We start from the raw sequence: 15,338 nt of genomic DNA, 5'->3' as shown, positions 1-15,338 counted from the left end.
AAGGAGTCGAAACCTGTCCACGGGAGAATGCCGCTGTTCATCATTGATCAAAGTCGCTGGGCATTTGAAGTTTCCCATAGCCGGCAGGACGATGTCAATCTAGTGCTGTTCGCCAGAGGCTGCCGGAGAAGACGACTGAAGTTGTCCACCGCTGTCTGAAGTGAACCGTCACCGGAGGAAGCCTCCTGCTGCTGCCGGAAGCACGATTTCTTCACAAGATGAAATTGAATTTCTCTCGGTTGAGAATATACCGAAACAAGAAGTGCCCTTTTCAATTTAAGGCTCTCCTTGGCTCTCTATTCAGTTCCAGAATATGTTTGTATATTTTAGCTTTTTGATGTGTTATTTTCAGTTTCGGATCGACTACCTTCTTCTTTCCTCTTTTCTTCCCCTTCGAAATCCTCTATGTTTTTTGTGTTAAAAATCGATGCATTCTTCCCCTTCGAAATCCTCTCGTTCTTCTCAACAGCCATTGTGGCAGAGCCAACCGGTCCAACCCAATTACTCCATTTAATCTGTTAGAGTGGTTATTTTACTTAACTGAGTGAGATTAATTCGTTTAGAGAGTTTGTTAGAAGTGTTTTCCGATGAATTTCTTCGTGAGAGTACGTTGTTGGAGTCCTGACGTTCGTCGCGTGGAGAAGAATCGATCGAGTCGAAAATCCAGAGCTGTTGGCAGGAGAAGATAGACGTGATTGATCTGTTCCGAAGCAGGAGAGAATCGGAGCTGCCAAAGGAAGCCGCTGGGAGATGACCCGACTGTTTCTGGAGCTGGAGTGGCGCGGATCGATCGGTCCGCTTTTTTGGCTGAATCGACTGGATGGGAAGAATCATTGATTTTCAGATATTGAAGAAATTATGTCTCGCCTCAATATCTGTTTCTTGATTTAGTATCTGATATGTATTTTGATGTTGATTTAGTTTGGATTTAGATTTGATATTAATTATTAAGTTATGATTATTCCATTTTGAAGCTATAAAAATTATCCGATTCTTAAAAACTTTGGCGCCATTAATTAAACCCTAACCTATTAATACCCCAATATACCTTTCATTCTTCGTAATTCATCAATTACAAATAATCTTTCATCAAGCATCACCTTCACTCTCCTTTTTCTTTCAAGCTTTGATCGTGCGACAAGGCAAATTCCTCTTACAGCTTTCTCTTCCCTTCCAGATCTTAATTGCGCAGAATATCAATGTCTCCTCCAACCATGATTAAATTCACTGTCGAAACAGCATTAACTGTCCCCCAGCAGCCTATGAATGCCAATATGGGCACTAATTGGGTGATTTATGGCTGGCCATCGTATTATAATAATGTGAATATGAGGCCGATGCCGTTTCTTCCATGGACTCGGATGCAACTACCGACTGTAATAAATTATAGGGCACCTTTTATGTTAGGTATATTCAAACATTTAATTTTTTTTTTTTTTTACTTTCAGATATTATATATATATATTTACTTTCGTATTAATTTTATTTCCAGCTTATTATTGCGCTCAACAAACAATTGTTCCGTGTCAAGTCCATCCAATTGTTCATGTACCTCAGCCAACCATTTTTATTGAGAAATCTTTGATAGAAAAGATAATAAAACGGTTTGAATATTATTTCTACGTAAGTTGAATTATATCAATTATCAATTATTATTATATTATTTTGATAATTTCAATTTATCTTTTAGTGATGACAATATGGCTAAGGACATTTTTTTTAGATCAAAGATGGATAAAAATGATTGGATATCAATTGAATCGATATCAACTTTTAATCGGGTAAGTACATATATTATATATACCATGTATTTTTACTTTTTAATTTTTTTTTTGGTGTGTTTTTTTTTTTAAAAAATAATTTGAAGGGATTTTGTTATGTGAGTTACATACAATTGTGCAGATAATATAAAAATAATAAATTTGTATAATAAATTTATTTTTTTTGAAAAAATATATTGGAAAAATAGACAAAAAGAACACACCCTTATTTTTTTTTCATACAAATATGTTCACTTTTAATTTTAGAATTGCTCATTAATTTATGTATTGAAAATTTCAGATTAAAGCATTAACGAACCACATTCCAACAATTCATTTTAGAATCTATCAAATATTCACACTCCGTAGAAGTTAATATAAGTATTACCTAATTATTATAACTTAATTTATACGTATATAATTATTGTATTCAAATTAATATATATCTAAAATCTCATCTACATGTTTTATATAGGGTTTGATGGTATGAAACCGTCATATATGAAAAAAATAAGTCAATGCTCGAATATCTCAAGTCCTTGTTGATCAAGAAATGATCAATTAGCCTTACAATTAAACATCCATAGCTAGTGTTCCTAATTGTAGAATTTATTTATTTTTTCGTCTAAATATTACTTCATCTATCCATTTTTTTATGTTAATTTTTTGAATTGAACACGAATTTCAATGAATATATTACTATATTGATTTTTTTGTAACATTAGTTAAAAGCTATTTTTAATAATATATTAATAAATTTTTTAATGGAGTCTCGAACATTAAATACACAACCACCTTTATTTAGAAGCATCTTGTCACTTGTCTTAAACAACTACTGCATGTTCATTTATTGCAAGGCTTTTATTTGTATAAGTATTATACTTGCTCTTACATGAGACTAAAAAACGAATATTTAAATTTTTTACATACTAATAAAAGAGTTCTACTTGCATAAATATTACTAAGGGTTTGTCTGCCTAAATATTTTTTTTATGGCACGATTATCAATATATATATATTTTTATTTTTTACAAAATTAATGTTATAAGTACACAAATTGAAATGACGGTCAAATATAGAGACATAAATTGCGAATACCCCAAATTTAACAAATTGTCAGTCAGTAATAACTAGTGCTCCAAACTGAAAATTTATTAGACAAAATAGCATAAAATTCCCTGTGGTTTCCCGAATTTGTTGAAAACCCCTTGTGGTCCAAAAATTCTATAAAATCTACTTGTGGTTTCTAAAACGTTGCACACTCACCCCTTCTTTCTAAGTTGCATTAACGGTGTTAAATTTTTACACAGAGTGACCGTTATATCCCTGTCTAAATTCTCTTTCTCTCTCTACTCTATCATTTTTCTCTCTCCTTCCCCTTCCCCTTCTCCTTCAACGTCTCATCTTTTCTTCTTGTCCCAACCGATACCATCCACCATCGTTTTCTTCCTCCACCACCATCCAGCCTCTTCGACTATGCGTCCAAACGCCGCTGATGCAAACTGCTGCACCATCATGATTTTAGCCACCACAGCCATCTTTTTTCAACCTTTCAACAGTCATCACAGATTATCACAATTTCAATAGTTTTCTTCCTGCACTCTCTTCTCCTTGTTCAACTATTTTCTTTCTCTATTTCCCCTCCTTCGACATCTTCTTCTTCTTCTTTTTTTTTTTTTTTTAAAAAAAAACCCTAAATTTCCAAATTAATTTCTCTCATTTTCCAAAAACCCGATTTGTAATCACCTTGACCAGCCAGGCTGCCGCACACGGCCAGACGCCACACCGCAGTAGCGCCGCCGTCGACAACCGCTGGCCACCCACGCTCCCAGGCCAGCGTAGCCACAGTCTTTTTCTTTTTTTTTTTTTGGTTTAATTCAACCCTTAATTTTAGTTTCCGCCATTGATAGTGAAGAAAAATCATTCCGTTCTTGATTCTTCCCAACACAAAAACACAATTGCAAACTCACCTTGATGAGTGTATTGATTTTTAAATTTTTTTATTTTTTTTTGGGATCTTGTTTAATTTTTTTTTATTTTTATCAAAAGGGAAAGAATTTGTTCTTGACAGCCAACGCCGACCACCGCTCATCGCCGTCCAGTCGCCGCTGTCTGTATTCACCCCGGTGTTCCACAACCTATCGCCCAGGGCATCAATCATCTGTCCTCTGCTGTTTAGGAGAAGAAAAAGGTGAAGAAGATGAAAATAGGTGTATTAATATCTAAGGGTATTTTTGTAATTTCACACAGTAATATATCAATTTTCGTACAAAAAATTGCAATATGAGCGCGTGATATGCAATCGCCGTTAAATCCTAACGGAGGACGGATTTTTTGCAAACTACAAGTAGGTTTTATGGAATTTTAGGACCACAAGGGGTTTTCAGCAAATTTGGGAAACCACGAGGTGGTTTTATGCTATTTTGCCAATTTATTATATGCTCATACGGTTCCTACCCAAAATGACATTAGTGTGCCGCTAGACTCTTCCCCAAAATACGCAGACAAGAAATTTTTGAACAGATGATGTATCCATAATTATAAATTCCCTACCAATATATGTACAAATATATTATTTTTTTTACAAAACATCGCATCAAATTACCATTCAAATGCAAAACAAAAACCAAACACGCCTAAACTTGCTGAGACAAAACTAGAGACCACATCCTTAAAATAACTAGCTAGAAAAAACAAAGTTCCAGATAAGTAGATTGGCAAGAAATTGATATTTTCAGTGGTGATTGGATGTTCTTGAAAAAACAAAACAAAAAAATTCCATCCCTCGAATAATTATATCCATATCATAATGTGTCTGAAAGTAAAAGCATATCACTCAAGTGCACTGCAACATATCGTCATTTTCATCATACATATTAAAATTTATATGAGATGCAACAGACAAATGCTAGCTAGGAATAGCAGGCCAGGTTGTTAAGGCCGTGCCAAGGCAACGCCATATGGCTACCGTACCCAAACGGCGAGGCTTCAGCGACGCCATACGGCCAGTGGCAACGCCATAAGGAGATAGGGCCAGTCCTTTGAATTAAAGATTATTTTAATTCACTAAATTGAAAATAAAACTTTGATTTTGAATTAAATATATATGTAGTATTAATTTTCTTGAAATATATTGATATCCATATCCAAAAGTTTAATACTAGTATTAAATTTTTAAAATTATTTCCATAATGCAAAATTAGAAATATGAACTCTACATAGTTTATATTAAATGAATCCAGGAAAAGCACCACAATATATAGCATCAATAACTTTATATCGAGCCTAAAATTGTGTTTTGTTTTTTGTTTTTTTTTAAAGAAAAAAGGTAGGATATCCTTTGATGAGTTAAAAATATTGTACAAAACTGATAATTAATTAATTATATATATACATGATATTTTTTTTGCTTCTTAAAAAATATGTACTTCTAGCATGATTCAACTTAAGAAGCTATAACTAACTTGCCATTAATACAATAAATGTAAACAAAAAAATTTAAAAATTGGACATAAATGCATATATATATATGAATCATAAATACTTGATATATATTATAAAAGTATTATAAAAATAATTAATTAAAAAAATTAAAAGATAATAATTAATCAAAAAATTAAATATCATAATAAAAAACAAAATTATGATTAAAGTTAAAATATAAAATATATGTAAACTTAGAGGTATAAAAAAATTACTATTTTACTAAAAAAATAAACTTTATAAATAATTATGTATGTGAATATATTCTGCTGAAATTTTTGCCACACTTCATTCATATTCATTTGGTGAAGAGAGTGAGTCTGCCGAAGTGAGATTCAGGGCGCATGCCCAAAGTACATAAATTGCTATTTTTTATATGGTGCATGATATGTTTTGGTCAGTGAAAATAAATAGGACAAAATGGATAATTAGTTCTTCTCATTTTAATGGAAAATACTCTATAATCCTAGTTAAGCTACCATTGGCTAAGATGTGAATAATAGAAAATTTTGCCTTCCTCACCATGAATGTCAACATGGCTGAGGCAGAGAGGAAATATATTATCGATATTTCAAGACATATTTGTACAAAAGCGACGAAGACATAGTTTGCTGTTCTCATTAATAAATTCAGTTTATTCACTTCTGATTCTGCGAAGAACGGGAACTGAATCACTGCTAACACATAAGTTTCTAATTTGCAATTTAGAGAGTAGATGTATGAATCCAAATCAATGGTCACTCAAATCTGCACGCATCTTTAAAAGATCTGCTATAGATCTTTAAAGGTTCTACAACTTCACAGAATCAATATGGTCCGAATGGAAATGCATACAGGCCAAACAACAGATCATTTGAAATACTTCTCCGATTTTCAAAACCTAAGCAATGCCATCTACGGAAGACAACCGGGAAACAACGATCAACAATTCTTGTTGGATGCCCACCAAGAACAACTTAATCACCCTGACGAATTCATGATCAGAGCAAGAGGTGTAGCTCATATGGTAGAGCGCTCGCTTTGCATGCGAGAGGCACTTCGAAAGTTTAAAATTCCTACACATTCACTAACATTGATGCAACAAAATAAGGGAATAGCAAGTCCAAATCCTCCGACCTCTACAGAGTCTATTCCCTACAAAATGACGGAATAGAAGACTAAGAAACCTTATTGTGGTGATTTGGTAGTTTCACAATAATTTTATTTTCCTCCAAGAATTTCCTCATTGAATCAACTCTAATGGCGGAATAGAAGACTAAGAAACCTTATTGTAAGAAGGATTTTCCTCTTCCTATCAACTCTAATGGCGGAATAGAAGACTAAGAAACCTTATTGTAAGAAGGATTTTCCTCTTCCTATCAACTCTAATGGCAGAATAGAAGACTAAGAAACCTTATTGTAAGAAGGATTTTCCTCTTTCTATGTGGACTGGTGTTACCACTGTTTTTGCCTCTTTTGATCCCGAATTTACCCCTACACTTGATTCCGCCTACTACTCTCTCTTTAAATCCACCAATTCCATGTTCTTTCTGAATCCGCTCCAAAATCATAGTTCTGGGTGACAATAACATTCCCACAGATTGCTCATTCTTCAAACTCATCTGGCAATCCCAACTATTGACACACCTTTTTTCATGTGGCCAAGGTCTCTTTTCCTTGTTGGTAACAAATTGGAGTTAAAGTGCCTTGAAAGTTGTTGATGGGGTGGCACGAAAACTTGGTGAATAACACTATTGCTTTTAAACAAAAATCTGGTTTTATTCATTTGCTGCCTTCTTTTCATGGACTTGTAGGCGAAGAAACCTACAAACACTTGCAAGAGTTCGACGTGGTGTGCTCCATCATGAAACAACAATGTGTTACTGACAAACAGATCAAACTCAGAGCCTTCCCATTCTCACTCAAAGATGTTGCAAAGGATTGGCTCTTCTATCTTCCACTTGGAAGCTTCGACACATGGAATGACATGAAGAAGAAATTTTTGAAGAAGTACTTTTAGGCTTCCAGAGCTGCGATTCCGAGGAAGAAAGTATATGGCATCAAATAACAATAAAGTGAAACGCTTCATGAATATTGGAAGCGATTTAATAAACTTATCATTAAATGTCCACAACATCAAATTCCTCCACAATTATTGATTCAATATATCTATTATGGTTTGTCATTGATGGATAGGAACATCATCGATGCTGCAAGTGGTGGAACTCTAGTAAATAAGATGCCAGCACAAGCCCGGGATCTTATTGTGCGGATGGCTGAAAACACGCAGCATTTTGGTTTGAGGGATGCTTGACAGACAAGCGGAAACAATAACAACCATTCTATCTAATCGATGCAGCAACAACTTTTTGAGTTAACGATCTTTGTTCGCAAGATGGTCATGGAAAAATCTAACCCGAGTGTCCAAATCAAGGCATGTGGAATATGCACAAGTACAGGGCATCCTACAGATGCATGCTTGACCCCTTCAAGAAGGATATGCAGTGGATATGAACACTGCAAACTATGGTGTGAATAGACCTTCGGCGTACAATCCATACTCCAACACCTACAATTCAGGCTGGAGAGATCATCTGAAAAAGTGCTATGGAGACACATAGCAGAATCATGGTCCTCAACCATTCGGAGCTACACACCAGATACAACAACCTCGTCCTTATGAGAAATAGCCCTCCCAAGCACCCACAAGGAACTAATCCATCTTTGGAAGACTTGGTGAAGTCCATGGCTACCACTACCTTCCAGTTCCAGCAAGAGACGCAATCAATTGTTGAAAAGTTACAAAGTCAGATTAGTTAAGTATCATAGGAGGTAAAACAACTACGTGAAAGTGGAAAGTGCTATAACCCTTCGTAGCGGGAAAGAATTGGAAAGTCCACCTCTTATCTCAAAGGAAAAAAATAAAGATCAGATTGAAATGGAGATTGAAAAAGAAGCTGACTTCACGAAAAGGTACATTCTAACGCTATTCCTCATACTTAAACTAAATCGGCTCTTTTCCTTGATAGGTTGAAGAAACCAAAAAAGGCAAACAAACGAAAAGAGATGATGGAGATATTCAAGAAGGTGGAACTTATATCCTGCTCCTAGAGGCTATCAACCAAATCCCCAAGCATGCGAAGTTTTTGAAATAGCTGTGCACCAACAAGAGAAAAATAGCGAGGGGACGAGCATATTAAAACGGGTGAGAATGTCTTTTTTGTTCTCAAAAGAAAAGTACCACCTAAAATAAATGATCCAGGTATATTTTCTATCCCTTGCAAAATTCAAAAAACAGAAGTTGCTAAGGCTATGTTGGACTTTGGCACCGCTATCAATGTTATGCCATGATCACTATATAACTCTCTAGATATAGGACCCTTAAAAGAAATAGGTATTATCATTCAGTTTGCTGATCTAACTAATGCCTATCCTAACGGTACGGTAAAAGAAGTACTAGTTTAAGTGAATGACTTGATTTTTTCTGTCGACTTTTAAATTTTGAATATGCATGATGCACACTGCTTTAACTCACTGCCTCTCTTGCTAGGCAGACCTTTTATGTGCACTGCAGGTGCAAAGATTGATGTAAGGGAGGGCACCATCTCTTTGGAATTTGATGGAGAAGATGTCCATTTCAGTATATTTGATGCTGTGAAACACCTTGTCAATTATGAATCATTATATACAATTGATGTTATCAATCCCTGAGTGTAAGAAGCATTTGAATTAAGTGGTTATGAAAAATTGAAAATCGTGTTGGTGGAACATCTGGAGGAAGAGCCTATGAGAGAGATAGCCGTAGTCAAGAGAATAAGAAAAGTTCTCAAGGAGCTTAACTCGATTCCGAGAGAGTCACCAATGTATGAATTGGCTCAAATATTCTTACATGAATCTAATAAGTGATTCTTACCATCTTTGATGCAGGCACCAAAATTGGAATTGAAGCTTCTATCTGAGACTCCGAAGTATGCTTACTTGGGAGAGAAAAATACTCTATCGGTGATTATCTCCTCGAAATTGACACCAAAACAAGAAGAGAAACTGATTAAGGTTTTAAAAGATGAAAAGACCGCCATCAGATGCACAATCGCTGACATAAAAGATATTGATCCCTCATTCTGTACACACAAGATGACACTCGAGGAGGATTCCAAACCAGCGAGACAAGCTCAAAGAAAGTTAAACCCGATTATGACTGAGGTAGTCAAGAAAGAAGTGTTGAAATTACTTGAGGCGAGTATCATCTACCCCATCTCCATAGTAGATGGGTGAATCCAATTCAAGTAGTTCCCAAGAAGGCTGGAGTAATGGTGGAAGAGACTTGAGAAGGAGAAAAGCTTCATGTTTGAAAGCAAACTGGATGGCACTAGTGCATATATTACCGTAAGCTCAATGCGGTAACACAAAAGGATCATTTTTCTCTCCCTTATATTGATCAGATGATCGAAAGACTGGTTGGTCGCGTATATTACTACTTTTTAGATGGATTTTTAGGTTACTTTCAGATAGCGATAGCACCTGAGGACCAAGAGAAAACATCATTCACCTGCCCATTTTGAGTTTCCGCCTATAGAAGGATGTCTTTTGGTTTGTGTAGTGCCCCTGTTACATTCCAAGGATGTATGGTAAGTATTTTCTCTGAGTATATTAAGCAAATCATTGAAGTATTTATGGATGAATTTAACGTATATGGATCTAGTTTTGATGACTGTCTAGGCAATTTGACTCTAATCCTAAAACGATGCATTGAAACTAACCTTGTTCTTAATTGGGAGAACTATTAACTAATGGTTCAACAAGGAATTATTTTAGACCATAAGGTATTACCTGAGGGTATAGAAGTAGATAAATCTAAAGTTGAACTAATCACTGCTTTACCTTACCCTAGTTCTATGTGAGAGCTATGCAGTTTTTTAGGACATGCAGGTTTTTACCGATGCTTCATCAAGGACTTCTCCAAGATAGGTTTTTACCGATGCTTCATCAAGGACTTCTCCAAGATCAGAGCATCATTGTTTCACCTCCTACAAAAAGATTTAACATATAAGTTCAATGATGATTGCAAGAAGGCATTTGAAGCATTGAAGGAGCGTCTCACAACCTCACCAATTACTCAACCTCCGAATTGGGACTTGCCATTCGAGCTGATGTGTGATGCAAGTGATAATACAATGGGAGTTATTCTAGGGCAACGAGTTGGGAAAGCTTTTCATGTCATTTACTATGCTTCATAAGCATTGAATGGTGCTCAATTAAATTTCTCTACCACAGAGAAAGAGATGTTTGCTATTGTTTTTGCTCTTGATAAATTTAGATCTTATCTTCTAGGCACTAAAGTGCTTGTCTACTTTGATGATGCAGCTCTACACTACTTTATGGCAAAAAACGAGGCCAAATCTCGATTAATTCGATGGGTGCTCCTTCTGCAAGAGTTCAACATAGAAATTTGTGACAAGAAATGAACTGAAAATTTAGTGGCTGATCACATGAGTCACATACCTGTGAAGTCAGATGCAATTCCTGTTCGAGAGTCTCTTCCTAACGAACAACTTCACTCCATTGCAACTACATACCGTTGGTATCCTGATATTGCTAGTTACTTAGTCACTAACAAGTTTCCTACAGGTTTGCAAAGCAAAATGGGATAAGCTCCGAAACGATGCGAAATACTACATTTGGGATGATCCCTACCTTTAGAAGTGATCTCTTGATCAAATCATTCGAAGGCGCATTAATGAAGGTGAATTTCACTCTATTTTGACCTTTTGTTATTCTATGGCATGTGGTGGAGACTTTGGATCCAAAAAGACAGCTAGAAAAGTGTTAGGGAGTGGACTTTACTGGCCTACTCTTTTCAAGGATGCATTTGAGTTCTGTAAGTCTTGCGATAGATGTCAACGAACAGGTAACCTTTCTTCCCATAATCAAATGCCTCAATAGCCTATGATGTTTGTTGAAATATTTGATATTTGGGGTATAGATTTTATGGGACCTTTTCCTAGTTCATATAGGTGCTTGTATATTGTTTTGTCCGTTAATTATGTTTCAAAATAGGTGGAAGCAAGAGCCACCCGAACTAATGATTCTAAGGTGGCTGCAAAATTCATTATGTCCAATATCTTCTCTCGATTTGGAATGTTGAAAGCAATTGTGATTGACAATGGAGCTCACTTTTGTAATAAAACCATGGTTGCACTCTTTCTGAAATATGGTGTACTTCATAAGGTGTCAACTTCGTACCATCCTCAAATGAATGGGCAAGCAGAAATCTCCAATCGTGAGGTGAAGTCTATCTTGGAGAAAATAGTTCAATCCAACAGAAAAGATTGAAGCTGGAGACTCGATGATGCTATGTGGGCATACCGAACAACATACAAGACACCAATAGAGATGTCACAATTTTGATTGGTGTATGGAAAGCCTTGCCATTTACCTGTGGAAATTCAACACAAGGCATTTGGGGCAATGAAAAAGTGCAATATGCACCTTCAAGAAGCCGGAGTCCATCGAAAAATGCAAATTCAAGAGTTAGAGAAGATTCGACAAGAGGCGTACGAGAATGTGACTACAAGGAAAAGACAAAAGCCTTTCATGATCATCATATCTCCAGAAAAAATTTGGAAATTGGACAAAACATCTTGTTATATCATTCTCGTCGCAAGATTTTCCCTGGAAAATTGTGCTTTAGGTGGATAAGGCCATTTATCGTTACTAAACTTTTCCCTTGTGGTGCAGTGGAGATTCATAGTTTAAAGATGGAGAAAACATTTGTGGGCAATGGACATTGGCTTAAGTCATATTACGAGGGATTCCCATTTGAATTTGTAGAGTTGGTATCTCTTGCCGGTGCTGAAGTTGAGAACTAAGATGCGAAGAAGTCTAGCTAAAAGACTATAAACAAAAGCAGTTTTTGGGAGAACACAAACCATTTAAATGTTTTCTTTAATTTTAATTGTTTGCCTGTTTTTTTATTGTTTTAATGCTAATAATATTTTTGATTTTTTTGTTTGATTTTGTGCAGGTCTTTTGAAAAATAATTACTGGCTCTTGGCGAAAGCACGATCAATTTTCTTGATTTCCAAAAAAAATCAGACCAAGAGATGACTTTTAGTCATGCTTATGACTAATTGACACCTCGCACACTGTTTTTTTTTTTTTTTTTTTTTCATCCAACCTTCCTTTACCCATCTATTTTCCAGAATAAGAGATAACTAAACACCCCCTTCACACCGCATGCCTTCTCCCTTCTAACCCTATCCAATTCAAACCATAAATCCCAAAATAAATTTAAAATTTCCAAAATCCAAACCCAACCGGTCTCTCCCACTCTTCCTTCCGCGACACCACTTATCTCTTTTTCTCTTCTTCTCCTTCTTCGCCGAACACCGCCTGACGGGCCTCTCCGGCCTACCTTTTTCTTCTCTCTTCCTGTCTTCCTCCATTCTTCTTATTCTTTTCCATTTGATGATTGCCCTCCCCTGCCTTCCACGACGATCACCAGATCATCATGCGGCACCACCGCCGAACTGGGTCAACCAAACCAAACCGCGACCGCGATTCTCCGCCGCACCAACCTCCGCCGATCCAGCCCAGATCGCTCTGCCGCAATTCCAACCACCGCCGAACCGGTTCACCCAAGCAGAACCTGTTTTCCACCGCATCGCCCTTATGCCGAACCGGTTCGACCTAACCAAACCGCGACAAACTTCCGACGCCGTGATTCTCCACCTCGACCCTGCTGTGCCACCGCCGAACCGGTTCTCCACCGTGTCGCCCTCTTGCCAAACCGGTTCAACCAAACCGAACCGCGACAAGGTTCCAACGCCGCGATTCTTCGCCTTGCCCCTGCTGTGCCACCGCCAAACCGGTTCACCCAAGCCGAACTGCGACCGCCCGTGCTAATATCTCTTCACCCCTCTGGCTCGGTAGTATCTCTTCATTCCACATTCCTACTACTGTCAATTTTGAGATTCTATATTGAGAATTGGGTGATTACTTAAACTGCTCATTACAATTCCCATTGTCGAATTTCAGTCCTTAATATCTAGGAATTTGGTTTGATCTTGGCGTCAAATTTTCCTTACATGGTGGTAATATTGAGGTATTAGACTTAGTTTGCAAAATCTTTGTTCTGATTTTTTTCTTTTTGGATAGATTATTAGACCCATGTTCTTGATGCTCTGAAACTGATATTTTCTAAGTGATACATCTGGATAGTTGTCGAATTTGGGTGTTTAGATATTGCTTTGGTCTGGTTGTAGTCTATTGTGTGGCCGGCTATTTCATTTTGTAGATTTCATGGGTAAAGTTCGAGTTCTAACCACAAGCTCCAGTAAGGCTACTCAATCAGAAGGAATTATCAAGAAGAAATGCAGACAACCATCAGTCCACCTCTTGTTGTGCCACGTATTCCCGTGGGTGGCACCTCTTTCGCTGATCATCGTGCGTGTCGCACTGCTACTCAACTCGCCTCCACTTCAGTTGTTGGAGGTAATTTGGATTTTCCTGACCCCCAACACCGCCAGTGTTATGATCAATGCTTGGAAGCAGGTCGAAAAATCATTACTGGTAAATTCTTTCACATACCGACCTTAGATTACCTCCAGGTCACCACTTAGGTTAACACGTATGTTTCCAATGTTGGTTGGACCTTGTTTGCTACTTTCCATTTACCAGCAATCACTGAGTTAGTCTATGAGTTCTTTTCTTCATTCCAATTCACTTTGTTTGATGTGTTTGATCATTTTATCCGATGTCATCCATTTTTGGTTAATGGGGAAAAGTTTTCATCATTCTATAACTGAATATGGTATAGCATTAGGAGTTGTGTCTAAACTAGATTCTCATAGTGCCGATTACTCCAGTAGTTTATGTGATTATGCTGAACCATTTGCTAGTGAGTTCTATGACTTTTGGCAAGAAATTAGTGGTAACGCCTCCCAGTTTCATCCACGCGATGCTCATTCGTCATGTACCAAACTTCCTACTTTACGACTCACGCATAAATTCATTACCTATAATTGAACTGGTAGAAAAGATGGTGCAAGTGTGATTTCTAAGGTTGAATTACATATGTTATGGGCATGACTCGTGGCATCCGAATTAACCTTCCCTTTTTGTTGGCCGATAGATTTAATCGTGTGCTTTCTACTAAAGGTGGCAACCTTATTCACGGCTCTTACATCACACACCTCGCCCTTAACCTTGGTCTTATTTCTGATGTTTCTATTGAATATCTTACTTTTTTTTTCTCTTAACAGAGCCTGCTCGATGGTGCCTCTGGATATTCCCTATTTCAAGGTAATGAAATTGGTTACAAACTCCAACGGGACATGGTTTTTTGTTGGTACACCAATCCGCAGATCTCAAGCTTCTCCAGACCTCCCTGCCTCTGATTCCAATCCACCTACATCCTCCCCTCAAGGCTCCCAGATGCGATTTGATCACTTGCGACCTGCACCCGAATACCAACAAATTGAAATTTCAGCCCTTCGAGCTAAGAATGCCGCGTTTAACACTGAAGTGACTACAACCCTCTCCGAGCTAAAGCTAATGATCTAGTCACTCATTCCCCGCACAGATTAACGTCGGCCCCTCAAACTAGAGAAGCATCATATTTCATTTCTCTTTCTTCTATTTTAATTTTTTCTTTCTTTCATTGAAGACAATGCATAATTCATTGATTGGTGATATGTTGAGATGAGTCGACGTTTGAACCCTATGAGATTTGAGCCTATGTTCCAAAAGTTAGATTTGAAAATAAACTTAATATTCAAGCTTTTGGAATTTCTTTCATGTGTGATTTGTAGTGCTAAATTAGATGACCTAGAACTTAGTGATTATGCATGTTGAACATGCAACTATCGAGTCTTGCGTCTTGGAAATGATAAGGGCATTAAGTAACCCAATTAAGCATTTCGTTATCACCTAGCCAATAATTTTTCCGTAATTAGCACATTTGAGCCTTTTTAGAATATTTTTCTTCTTTAATAAACCGTCTTTTAGCCTCATACTTCTCTTTTTATCAAGCCTTCTCCGATTTGAATCCTATGTTAGAAAGAATTACTTTAATTTCATGTTGTGATGCACTTTATTTTTTTGACACTAGTTAGA

At 36.8% G+C, this 15,338-nt stretch overlaps 1 protein-coding gene across 1 annotated transcript; it reads left to right on the top strand.

The window, feature by feature from the left end:
- Positions 1 to 12,496: 12,496 nt before the first annotated feature.
- On the top strand, positions 12,497 to 15,020 carry LOC127242173 (uncharacterized). Its single transcript, XM_051261601.1, has 2 exons — positions 12,497 to 13,793; positions 14,486 to 15,020. The coding sequence occupies exons 1-2, from the start codon at positions 13,524 to 13,526 to the stop codon at positions 14,618 to 14,620; spliced, it is 405 nt and encodes a 134-aa protein (XP_051117558.1). The 5' UTR covers positions 12,497 to 13,523; the 3' UTR covers positions 14,621 to 15,020.
- Positions 15,021 to 15,338: the final 318 nt, after the last annotated feature.

The sequence above is a fragment of the Andrographis paniculata genome, unplaced genomic scaffold, assembly GCF_009805555.1.
Source record: "Andrographis paniculata isolate CXL003 unplaced genomic scaffold, ASM980555v1 Contig86END, whole genome shotgun sequence".
NCBI classification, from domain to species: domain Eukaryota; kingdom Viridiplantae; phylum Streptophyta; class Magnoliopsida; order Lamiales; family Acanthaceae; genus Andrographis; species Andrographis paniculata.
Note: the sequence above shows the minus strand (reverse complement) of the source record. Positions and strands in the feature narration are given on the sequence as shown.